Source organism: Papilio xuthus, unplaced genomic scaffold, assembly GCF_000836235.2.
Source record: "Papilio xuthus unplaced genomic scaffold, Pxut_1.1 DF827542.1, whole genome shotgun sequence".
Lineage (NCBI taxonomy): Eukaryota > Metazoa > Arthropoda > Insecta > Lepidoptera > Papilionidae > Papilio > Papilio xuthus.
In genome coordinates this window covers 4,464,207-4,477,378 of record NW_013531107.1, presented here as the reverse complement: position 1 = coordinate 4,477,378, position 13,172 = coordinate 4,464,207, and the positions used below count along the sequence as shown (strand labels likewise).

General features: G+C 33.9%; 2 protein-coding genes across 5 annotated transcripts; both read right to left on the bottom strand.

The window, feature by feature from the left end:
* Positions 1–125: 125 nt before the first annotated feature.
* LOC106118929 (zinc finger protein 81) lies at positions 126–9,913 on the bottom strand. Of its 4 annotated transcripts, none has more exons than XM_013313695.1 (14): positions 9,588–9,913; positions 7,489–7,627; positions 6,555–6,684; positions 6,002–6,112; positions 5,638–5,721; positions 5,446–5,466; positions 4,608–4,684; positions 3,949–4,083; positions 3,124–3,219; positions 2,608–2,719; positions 2,105–2,327; positions 1,536–1,702; positions 1,136–1,308; positions 126–881 (listed from the first exon to the last, which is right to left on the bottom strand). In XM_013313695.1, exons 2-14 carry the CDS (start codon positions 7,609–7,611, stop codon positions 747–749), a joined length of 1,587 nt encoding a protein of 528 aa, XP_013169149.1. In that variant the 5' UTR covers positions 7,612–7,627; positions 9,588–9,913; the 3' UTR covers positions 126–746. The 4 variants fall into 4 exon arrangements, with proteins under 4 accessions (XP_013169149.1, XP_013169148.1, XP_013169146.1 ...); XM_013313694.1 differs by lacking the exon at positions 9,588–9,913 and adding an exon at positions 9,292–9,463; XM_013313692.1 differs by lacking the exon at positions 9,588–9,913 and adding an exon at positions 8,249–8,501.
* Positions 9,914–10,093: 180 nt separating this feature from the next.
* On the bottom strand, positions 10,094–10,748 carry LOC106118885 (uncharacterized). Its single transcript, XM_013313650.1, has 2 exons — positions 10,575–10,748; positions 10,094–10,498 (listed from the first exon to the last, which is right to left on the bottom strand). Exons 1-2 carry the CDS (start codon positions 10,661–10,663, stop codon positions 10,192–10,194), a joined length of 396 nt encoding a protein of 131 aa, XP_013169104.1. The 5' UTR covers positions 10,664–10,748; the 3' UTR covers positions 10,094–10,191.
* Positions 10,749–13,172: the final 2,424 nt, after the last annotated feature.

Sequence of the window (13,172 nt, the reverse complement as noted above, 5' to 3'; positions counted from 1 at the left end):
TAAAAAAAATGATAGTATATGACCGTCCAAAATATTTTTAAACATTTTTTTTTGTTAATATTTTAGTACAAACAATTTGGATGATATTAACATTACCTTTACCAATTCAATTATCACCAAATTAATCGTTTTTAGTTCATAATTCAATCGATACAAATTTATGTGTATGTTGCCAGTGTTAAATTCATTTTTTCACTGTCAGTAATTGCCATATGTAAAAAATCATTTTTACACTTCAATTGCTACCAAAGATCACATTTTAACTACAATTTTCCGCTTTGATTGCTTTATTGTTGTAGTGTTAATAATTTCATTATTTATAATTTATTGTCACTATATTGCCATGTAAAAAAATACCCGGCCTTATCTGGCTCGGTGAAAGACTTACGATGGGTTTCTGAGTCCAAAATCTCCATTTAAAACATATTGGTATCTCTGTGTTGTCAACGATAATGACAAGGACGACGATATGATTTATATAGAGAATTTGGTGTCAGAAACCCACGGTAAGTTATCGCAGTTAGATATGTTAGAAATATAAGTAGTACCTACTTACATATACAGAAAATGTCACACAAGACATGACAAATACTTTCCGACAAAGATCTTATAATAGTTTTTTTTTTATATGAAGGAGCGGTACTTATGTAATTTAGTCTCACTTTACCAGATTCTTGGGACTATAACTAATTATTTTGTAATTTATCTTGTCAGACTTGTGCGACGTTGTGGGGTGGGCAGAGAGGTCACGAGTTGTCAGCGAGCAGCGCATCAAGCTGGCTGTGGGCGTCGATAGGTGCGTTTTGTGCCTGCAAGGAGGATACCACGTGCTGCGGTATACTGATTTGTATTGGCATCTGTGCATTCGAACTCGTCGGTACCTGGACATAAAATTATTTGCTATTATAACTAGGAATTTATATACGCTAGATTATAGTTTAGCAATATTGAGCTATTTATTCTTCTTTTTCTAAAGAGAATCAATCAATTACACAAACTACACGAGCAGCATTCAATATCATGACTACTTTTCCACAAAGCGACTATCCGTGCGATTTAGGTCACAGGCGCCTACCATTTGTTTAAAATGTAGTGGAAAAGGGGCTTATATGGCGATGTAATGTACAGTACTGACGTGTATGGTGATGCCGGGCATACTGGAGTCATGCGGCGCTGGCTGCGCGGTCTGGGCAGTCTGTGCGGCCTGGGCGAGCATCGCGGTCTTCTCTTCCGCTGCTTGTCCATCGCGCGCACGCCGACTCTCGTGCGACCGCGCGTGCTTGCGCAAGTGGTCTTTCCGGTAAAAACCTAACAAGGTAATTTTCTATTAATATCCATATGATTTGAGCTCATTTTCCTACAAAACAAGATATTATTCAACATACAAACGACATAGCATGCTTACTTTTGTTTTTAAATGCAAGATAAAAGAAACTACTGCACTCAGAATTATGATTAGTCACTACGGAACAGTTTTAGTGTAGATTTAATATGTGACATCCACACTAAGGGTTTGTAACATGTGTAGAGGGTACCTTTGCCGCACTCTGCGCAATGCTCGGTCTTGATGCCGGAGTGTATGACGGCGTGCAGGTTGAGGTGCTCGCGGCGCTTGAACCCTTTGTTGCACACCTTGCACTGGTACGGCCGCTCCGGGTTGTGGCCCAGCTTGTGCCTCTCCAGGTGCTCCTTGCGCTTCAGCCTGCACAACATAACATGTAAATTTTTAGAAATATCCTAAGTTCTAATATAAACTTCAAATATTTTCACAATATGAACATAACTATGTAACTTAATGTCAGTAGTGTAAGTAGCGGTCGCCCGCAACTTTTTCAGCACAGAATTAATCTAGCTTATATACCCGAGTGCATCGGCTACCTTCTTTTCAAAGTGCCGTCAACATCGATCCAGTCGTTCCGGAGTTTACCCCGAATAAATGCAGCTTTGCGGTAAGACCGAAAAAATTAAAAAAAAATGGATTTTCGTTATCAGCAACACATTTTTTTCGATACTGACACTCCATATACAATATAATTCGTCATTCCTTTGTCCCCTTAATTAAAAGTTCGTTTAATTGCTAATTAAGAAACATAAATACACTCACCCCGCACCGCAGATGCCGCATATAAAGCGTCTCTCAATCTTGTGTCCGATGAGATGCATCTCGAGCTGCTCCTTGGCGGGGTATGCCATCTGGCACTCGGGGCAGCAGTAGACGGCGGTGCCGTCTGATGCCTTGGCGATCACCACCTGTCCTGGCTTCGGCCGCGCAGGCTTTGGCGGCTTCTTCTTGTATTTCTTCTTCTTTTTCACTCGCAGTACACCATCTGGACATTATAAATGCGAATATGCAGATGGATCGATGTTTGTTAGTAAGTATCTCCAGCTTCTAAATGGATCTCGATAAAATTTGGCTTGGATGTACAACACAGTTTAAAAAAATTAGGTGTTTACGCCAAAAACGAGCTTGTGTGGATAGTAACGAAAACTAAGCCGCTACAACGAAAAACCTACAAACTCATTTTTAATTAAAAACTAGGTTATATTTAGTGTTATGCATTCAAGTAAAAGAAATTCATATTTTAGTTTGTTGTGTTGGTAACATACCTGAATCTAGTACAGGTTTCTCCTCGGAGTTGGCGCTGCCGTCCTCCATACAGTCCCTCTTCATGTTCAGTCTGATATACTGCTGCAGTGAGGGCGGCAACGCCTCTGCTTCCTAAACATATCGAACTACAATTTAAACCATTGAACCTTTATATGTCCTAGTACTTAGTTATTAATCGGAAATTTAAAATAAATAAATTAGTAGATGATTAAAATAGTATTAAAAACAATTTAAAGTTTGCCCAAGGTACAGAGAGAATGAGAGATGTCTCCCGCAAGATGGACCTATCTGGTCAAGGTTGCAGGAGTATCCTAGATGCAGGTAGCACATGACCGAACATTGTGGTGATATTTGGGGGAGGCCTATGCCCAGCAGTGGGCGTTTTATAGCTGAAGAGAGAAAGATAGAGATCATAACTTTGACATTTTTAAATTCCTAAGAATTAATGAATTTCAAATTCTGTATATATTGAATTTGATTAAAATTTCGATAATTATGTATTAAATAGTATTTACCTGCGGCGGCAGAGAGTTGAGGTACTTGACGAGCTCCGTGTTGTCCAGCACTCGCCAGGACACGCCCTCACAGCCCTCCGAACCTTGAGAGTTCTCCTGCAAAACATTACATTCAATATAATAAATATTTAAAGGGAAAGTAATTTTTTTTTCAATAAACAACCTATTAATAAAGTAAAATCAAAAATATATGTAACGTAGAATTCTATCACCGTGGATTTCTGAGACCAAAATCACCGTTTAAAACATATTGCTATCTCTGTTTGGTCAAAGATAAAGACAGGGATGACGATATGTTTTAAACAGAAAATTTGGTGTCAGAAACCAACAGTAAGTCAACTAACTTGTTCATTCACAAACATAAAAGCATACTTACACAAACACGATAAACCTTACCCTCCTGAGTGATTCGGGTACAAACTAGCTGAATCCGGTATGCATTGTAAAGCAAATTGTAATCATTTAATTGCAATTATATTATTTATAAACCTTTAATTTAATACATTTTTTTAGTAATAAAATTTCGTTTGAACCCATCCAATTTATATATAAGTGAAACATATATAACAACCATTAATTTTCATTTATATACAGAAGAAATAATTTCACCTTATTACTTCAAATAGACAACTTTATATATGTCTATATATAAAATTCTCATGTCACAATGTTTGTTACCATACCCCTCCAAAACGGCTTGGTCGAATTTTATAACATTTTATATTTCAGTAGATCTGTTAATCCCGCGCAGACCGAGTCGCAGGAGACATCAAGTATGTCTATATGAGTGAAAGGGATAGCAATATATGCTCGTCTCGTACTTACATTGTCGTTGGGCTTCTCAATACGCTCCTCTTTGATATGTACTTCAAAGTCGTTGTTGTTGTCACCTCGCGTGTTGTTGTTGAGCGCGTGCTGCTCAGACTCCACAACTATCTCAGTATTCTGCGCCTCGTATACCTATAAACAGTTGTTACACTTAAATAAAAATGGCTAAACTAATTTATACTCTAATCGGCACTAGTCAGTTCTAGAGACTACAATATCAAACTAGTAATTAACTAACAACAAGTTGGTGCCGATATTGGACTAACAATACTTGAGTGTTATCTTTTTTAATTTATCTAATATTATAAATGTGAATGTTTGGACGGATGCATGGATGTTTGTTACATGGTACTTCCAGAACGGCTGAACAGATCTCACTGAAATTTGGCACAGATGTAAAACATAGTCTGGAAGAACACATAGGCTATTAATTTAGTTATTTTAAAAATCCGCCCGCAGTCGCGGCGACAGCTACTGTTTTATAAAATTTGGAACAACATTAAGATTTTTAATATGCTTACGAAGAGTGTATTTAGTGCATTTAAGAATGGTTATAACTTAGATTTGTCTGAAATTGTCAAAAAAGTAAATTTCAACAAAAAAAATATTTGTTCAATAAATTTAGAAAGATTGTATTGCATATTATTATATCATACCCTTTGCATGTTTTGTAGAATCTGCTCTTTCGTATCCATGTTAATTTCCTGCGGCACAGCTGTGAGCACCTGGACACCTGAGTAATTACGATATTATGTAAATAACCTAATTTTACAGTTTCACTACAACATATAGATGAATTCGATGAAAACATAACTATAAAACAATTTCAGCTGTAAAACGCTGGAATCACAGACTTTTTATGAACATATATGTCTTTACAATTAATTTAGCTTTCCAAAATAAATCCATAGATAATACGACATTGTTAGGCAAAGATAAGTAAATATAATTTCTTATTTCCATTGAATTCAAGACAAGACATATAGTGCATTTTCTAAAGATATACTACCTGCATCTTTAAGTTTTAATATGGGTTTCTAATAACAAAACATTTATTTAAAAATATATTATCACACAACAAACACAAACAATACATGAACAAACAAAATTAACCATGGGTTTCTGAGACCAAAATATCCGTTCAAAACATGTTGTTATATCTCTTTAGTCAAAGATAATGACATCGATGATAATATGTTTTATAAAGAGTTTTTGATCTCAGAAACCAACACTAAGACAACTACAACAAATAATAGTGATTGAAATTATTATATAAATGAGATTTCCAGTGATTTTCAGCTATTGTAACATATTTAAACATCTTTCATTGTTTCAAAAACAACAGATAGAATAAAAATGTTTATATACAAGTGTTACGACAATGAAAACTCACCGTAGCAAACAAAAAAATGTATGATTGTGTTTTTTGTACTATAGTTAGTGACAGGTGAATAAGACAAGCACAAAACAATTTAAATATAACAAGTAATTCACCTGGTCTAATCCTTATTGTACCTGAATATTAAAAAAAATACTATATTTTATATAAAGAATTTACACGTTATATACAATTTCACTATATATTTAAAAAGAAGTTTAACAATTTCTTAACCACAGTTTAATTTTATTTTATATATTGATTATTTCGTATTAATATCAGGAATTTAATATGTTAAGAAAACTCACCATCAGGCATGGCGTTCCCCACCAGCTGTATACCATTTTGTTCATTGTTTTCTGGTGAATATGCCAGGGTAAGTACTGCACCGCCTATATAACAAAAAATATATTTATTTATAAAAAGGTTGCACCAATTGCATGGACAACAAGCACAAGCAGGTACAACACACAGATAATAAAATCAAGGAACATAATGATAGGTGTACACATTTTTTATTACTTGTTTTTGCAAGATTGGATAGATTGTTATTTCCGAGTGACTCCAGAAATGCCACAGAAATGGATCTGGACGAAATTTTAAAAAGCGTTAGTTGAACCATTTTATTTTTAATCGTGTGTAATCGCAGGCGACATCTTATAAAATATTTACCTTGTTGATATCCTTGTATAGGTATTTGCATCTGATATTTGGGTTGCTGCTGGGCTTGTAGCGTTAAATTCGGACTGAGGACTTGAATTTGTACTGTTGGCTGCGGATCACCTGCAAACAATACGATTTTCAGGTTACTTACATTTGCAAATTACACCTTAACCCTTAGTAGCCTAGAGTTTCAATTTTGATACCAATTTTTTAAACCGAATGTTTACATTACTATTAGTTTATTTTATAGGTTGGCTGTACCTATTTTACTGTTGAATAATATTCTTTCCAGCGAATTAAAAAAAAACAATTTTTTTTTATTTTATCAAGCAAACACAGTAATGTTAAAAATAAATCACTTTCGTATGTAAATCAGGCTACTAAGGATAATTTTGACTGGAATAGAAGAGTTCAGGAAGTAAAGTAATTAAAGATTTGATACTTTTTTTAAATTTCTAAAATATAATCCTACACACTACTAACTTGACTAACTATTATTAATTATAGGGACTTTTTTCACTACATACTACATATTAACTTAGCGAGGTTCACAAGTACAGACCTGGTTTAGCACCAGGCAATGCTATAGGTACGGTTATGAGTTGTGGTGTCTGCAGTGTGGCTCCACCATCCAGAGTACGGACATACTGCATGCCATCCGGTAAACTGACACCTCCCATGACACCCACAACCTGCAAATAATACAAACTATGATATCATATCAGGCATGTTTGTTTATATTTACCGAAGAAAATTTCTAGGTGGTAAGATTTCATATAAAAAGTTATAAAACTTTGAAAAAAATATTTTAAATTTTAATTATTCTGATTTAATAACAGTAAAATTTGTAATCATTCATGTAACAGGATATTGGAAGTGAAAGTTTTAATACTACCTACATTTAAAACAAGTTATCAAATGAATTACCAAGATGTGAAACTATTTGCAAAATCTTATTAATATAAAATATTTAGCTGGATGGATGGACGTTTCTTTGAATGAATCTTGATAATGGCTGCGAGGATATTGCTGAAATTTGGCATAGATGTAGGCCATAGTCTGGAAGAATACATAGGCTAATTAGTTTTGTTTTCCGCGCGGTCGGAATCGCAGGCGATAGCTATATAGCTACTGTATTAAATAATGTAGTCATTTAGCAACTAATACATCCATGCATGTTAGGATTGTTCACTGCTATAGTACCTTGTGTCATTATCATTACATCATGCTTCCTTATAGTTAAGTTACATAGGATTGTTGAATATTCATTGAATCAACAGTCGCTGTATAAATGTGGTAGAAAGGACAGAAGTATGGCAGGATCACAGCAAATGTCCTTAATCTGCCTACCACTCAGACACACAGGTTTAATTATGTTTTTGTTGTTTATAACAAATACTAATTAATTTAATATATACCTAAAATTGTTTGATTATTTTGTTACTTGGACATTGTTTACAAAGTTTTATAAAAAGTAAGATTTTTGTAACCTGTACCTGTTGCATGGTGCCACCATTGTTAGTTATGTTCTGCTGTAGTTTGGCCACCGGTAGCTGGCCTGCCGTTGTTATAAAATGTGTCCCCGCTCCCCCCACCGCTGAGAAAGCAGTAAAATTCATCTCCGAGTCTTCTTCACTGCAATAGTAAACATAGAACTATTATTATAAATATACAATTAATTCACGTATATTGTAATGCCTAGGACGAACCATGTTGGAATTTCTTGTGTTGAAGGCTATAACCCACTCTAGGTGTCTGCGTCAGGGAAGTATGTATATTTATCTGATTATAATATCTTTTGTAAATATTTAAGTATAAATAGTTACAGAAATTAACAACTTTTTCATTGTAAATGTTACTTGCCATTTACAACAGTAATTAGACTTTGTTTTTAAAACAACGATACTTGAGAATAATGGTAAAACTAATACATTGGCATTGTTAAAAAACTTGGAATAAAATGTTTTTAAATTGTGTAGTTGAATACAGTTTATAAATGTTGTTAGATTTAGTTATAGCAAAATATTCGCAAATCTAGTGTTTAGAAAACTTGCTCGACTGCTTTTCCTTTCCAAAATTCTTTAGTTACACAATGGTTGTGTAAACCGTAGTATATATTTACTATTAAAGTTGTAGTAATACTTATTTTTTAGTCATTTTGTACATTTTTTATCATTATTAAGTCATCATAAAAATACTTGTAATCCGAACAGTCATCATTAAAATATCTAAAAATCATTAATATTTTGCCCATACCAAGGGGCATCCTTGTCTCTTGTAGGCATCTTCTGCATGTCGCACATTACACCCTCCACTTCGCGGCGAAGCGGGAGAAAATAAGATTAAAAAAGCACTGTCCCACTTGAGTCATTCGGTCATCACTAATATCCCCACGACGGTACCACCACCGCGCGCCACTACGGGACCACAGGGAACCAGATGGTAGGGCACATACTACTTCTGACCGCCACACACGCAACTACACTAAAACGTTAAACGTCGAGAGGCGAAAGATGATCGCAAACTACTACTAATAAGAAAGTGGGTTAAAGAAAGTTTTTTATGCTGGCTCAATAGTTGACCAGCGAGTTAGTTATACACACTATGCTGGCAATTTGATTGTACGTATGTCTGTGCATGTAGCTCTAACATGCTCCTCACTTTCTCTTTGCTGTACTTTCACAAGATTCATGTTGAGGTGTGGTTGTGGTTCAGTTAACGTAGGAAGCTTGCTCATTGAGTAATCACCTTATATTGACTGTGGGAAATTCATTGTGATACTGTTTCCTTAATTACTTTTTATTTTATGTTATTGTATATACTACAGTAACCTTTCAAGTATTTATATCAATTATTAATATTTTTAAAATTATTATAAATGAAATACTGTAATGTATAAGATAGCAATTTATGAGATGTAAGTGACAGGATATATAAACTGGGTCAATGGAATGTTTCTGCTATTATAGATGTACTGGTAATGATAATGAGTAATTTTTATTAATTTCTTAATTTAGTTTATTGCAATGTTTGAGTCAGTGAAAAAAATTGCTAGCTTTATGATGTGCCAACTCTACACCAAAACAAGTTTATATGTTTATGAAAATAATTCTGTGTGTAAAGTCAGAACAAAGAAATTCCACGTGAATAATAGCTGTATCATTTGTCGGAATTTTAGTTATTACGCAATTATCTACAAATAAAGTTGTAAATTTATCAAAATTTAATTCATAACTTTGTGTTTGAAATCCATATGAGAGGGCGGATCGAGACGGAGAACGAAGGTTGTTCACCCCTACCAGTTCCTTTTGCCAGCGTCCATCACGCGCGGCGCGACGCATCCCCACCAAGATGCGGGATCCCCTCCATGTACTATCGATACAACACCAAATCACTCCCGCTCCCGACTCCTTCCTCCACCGACAGGGAAATCGCGAGAGGAGGGGTTGTGCGGCCCTCACGCTCGACAGCGGCACTCTCACCACGGCGCTCAGGGACAGCCACGCGCCCCTCTAACGGTACAACAAAGTACCGCTACCGAAATAAGGTCACGGTTTTTCATATTCAATAAATATGGCTAAATTATAACACGTACCTTCAATGTAGTTGGTATTTTCACACATAAAAAATGGCGTTTAATATCTTGATACAATAATAAATTCAAGTTATCTAAACAATAAGTCGTAAACAACAAATTCACTAACTATACAACACATGAAATCCGCCATTACTGTTTTGACGTCTTGAAAACTTATCACCAGATGGCGTATTAATTGCTATTTTTTATTTACATCTTTGTCTTTATTTAATTACGGAGTCGTAAATTTTTAGATTATTTATTAGTTTTTACGGACCTCATAATGGTAACAAGTTAGGAAACCAAAAAAATCAGCAATTATGTAAATGTTAGGTATATGTGTTCTAAAATGAGTAGGCTGTATAAATAAATAAAAAAATAATATAAATAAAACAAAATTTTGTTGTTACAATTTTCGCAAAATTTTTATGTAATTAACTAATTTATTACATCATGTAATTATATACATCATGTAATAACTAAGGTAAAAAAAGTTTATTCACATAGATTAAATAATGTAAACATGCAAAGATAACAATTGTTTTAATTCTAAAATAAGATTACAAACTAGTAGTTTAATAATACAGGTACACAACTTAATTCACACATTATTATAAGTATTTTAAAAAGGAAACTGTTGCCCTGATCTTTGTATTCTTTCTAAATGCAGTTCAAATAATAATTTATTTTCATAATAATATCTGCTTTGTGATGATGTGACACCAGGGTCATAAGTCGGCGTACTGTCAGAATTATGGTTAGGATTTTGAGAAGATATTCCATTCTCCTCAGCCCTTATCCCATTTATATGACTAGGATCTGCAGATTGAAGAATAGGTTGGCTAGTGAGGTTGTTATTTATATGTAAGTTATTTATCCTTTTCGATAGTGGCATGAACTCGCACGTGTCATCCTCACGAGTTCTTTTTCTGAAACCATAGTTGTTAATCAGTAAAATTACAAAACAAAAAGAAGAGATAACTTTGTTGTCGATATTTTATGTACCTATTTTCTGTCATATTACTAAATATATAATCTCCATTGCTATCAAAACAAGTATTCCAATTATACGTGGAATTTCTTCCAAAAGTCATCTGCTCGTAATTCTTTGCTGTTGTAAAAATATTTAAATATTTGTAGAAAAAGGCAATTCAGCACAACAGCAAGTCGAACAGAATGACAGTTCAACATGACAGATTAGACATTCGATTTTGACATAAACACTGGCATATTTTTTATAGAAAAAGATTTTATGGCTTCTATAAAAGAGATTTTTCGTGAGATTAAAAATATTCAACAACTTTTAAATGAATAAGGACGTGTCTATATAGTAATTGTAGGAAATAAGTTGTTGTATTTATTTTATTCGTTGAGTGTCAACGTTTTCCGAAGTACTATTTTTCATATGGCAATTTCACGTATTCATTTAATTCCTTTGCCAATAGAGTGCGCTGTACTATCCACTGTTCGTTCATAATTCTGATTTCCGAGATCAAAGTAGGTATACGAAAAATTATGACCAGCATAGCAGCATAGGTTTATCGATTCGATTCCCAGTTTCAGTCGTTTTTATTTGAAATGTACTATAAAGACTTATCACCAATTTGATAAATTACCTAATAGAAACTATGTATCGAGTGAAAATCGTTGTTTATACTTAATAGATTTGTGATATATGAGAATATTGTTCGAACAAAAATAGCAGCATTAAAATATAAGCAAATACCTAAAATTCAGGTGTTTGACCCGCAGGTTACTAGACCATCGCATATAGAATAATGTTTTAATTAATAAAAGCTTTCTAAACTCTTCGAAATGAGGAAGACTTTACTTAAAATTATTATTATCGTCATTAGCATTTCATTAGAAATTTTGGTTTTCATCACTGGCCGTACGGAAAAAGTAAAAACAGTTTCAACCACAAAGGTTAGCGCTTATATAGATAATACTTAAACAGTGTTGCTATAATTTTTAATTAATTCAACGGATCAATTTGATTTAATTATCTTTCAAATAGATACAGCGTATACTTTTTATAGACTCATTTGTAATGCGTTTATATGTACTTGTAGGGCAGTTTCGCTTGCAAATGCATTGAGTCGATTTCTGGCCAAACATGGTGCGCGAGGAGATATGCAGTCTTTTTATGGCAAACGAGAACAGTCATAAGGTTCAGTTTGCTATGGGCAGATGTTATATTGCCCTTAGGATGGAAAGATACAACTTAAATATACAGCGCTCTCACTTGAGTGTAATATGGTAGTTTTATGTACCTAATCTAATGAAAATAAACACTTAAATATTTGATGGGTATTAATTTACCTATAAAGGTAATAAACCAATCTACTAATTAACTCATTTAGTTATAGGATAATTTATTAAGCCCATAGAAATGGGTTCATTGTCTACGGTTCAGTATTACGTGGCCTTCGCCCTTGTGCACTTATGGTTAAAATAAAACGAAATGAATAATTCTTATTTCTTACTTGCTTTCTAATGCATTGCGCTATAAAGTTAAAACTTAAAATAAATAAGACATTCGGCGAAATTAAGCGGATTAGAATTCCGTTACAGCAGTGTCTCGGTAGACGATGGTCAGAAATTATCAAGCCACGTGCTCGGCAGAGCGTGAGTCTACGTCTACTCTATGAACACATTATCGACTGTTTTAAGATATTATTTTAGCTTGATGTAAACATGCTTATTTTAATGATACTGTGGAATATCTAGGACATATAATGGTATTGGGACGATCCCAATTAAAAAACGTAATTGGTAATAGTAGTTTTTCCTATTGTTTTAACCTGTACTTCTTCACTGCGATTTGTCCAATGAAAAATTATGATACTTAAACAGTAGCCTGACTTTTTAACTCATACATAAGTGCACAAAATTGATAATTTGTTCCAACCTTTATTTGTTGTACAGAATCGTACGGAATTCGGTCTATATACGGTTCTAACTGCACCTCTACATATTGTGTAAAAAAGGGCGTGGGAAATCACATAGCGTAACCTATATCTAGTGAAATAGACCGATAGACAATCTGTTGTTTTTTATTCTTCCATTCTATATTGATTGATACGATGAGACCCATATCTGATCAACCATGTCGTAGACATAATAAAGTATTTATTACATTAACATTGATACTTAATTCTTTAAAAATCTACTTCCAGTTAAGCAACTTCTTAGCATAAAGAAATTGTTTTAGGGACCAATATATAAATATTTAACATCTAAAATCTAAACATGTTTAGATTATGAATAACTAATTGTCGTGTTCTTAGCTATAATACACTACCGCCTAATTCTAAAACGCACATAAATACGTTAGTGTTCAAACTCCTGCTTTCTTTAGTATCACATCAAGTAAGCAGTGTCAATTAATTTGCCATAATTCAATATATCTTCATAAAACACTAAAAAATGATTGGTTAGTGTTCTCAAGAAGACACGGTTCTCAGTCAGTGTGGTTCATACTTTCTCTATTCATACACATTCTCGTCACTTTCACATAGACTTGTCTCGTCTCCGCTAATGAGAACCGCGAAATTGTACGCGAACTCGGCTAATCGTATACAATGTTACATTCTGCTTTAT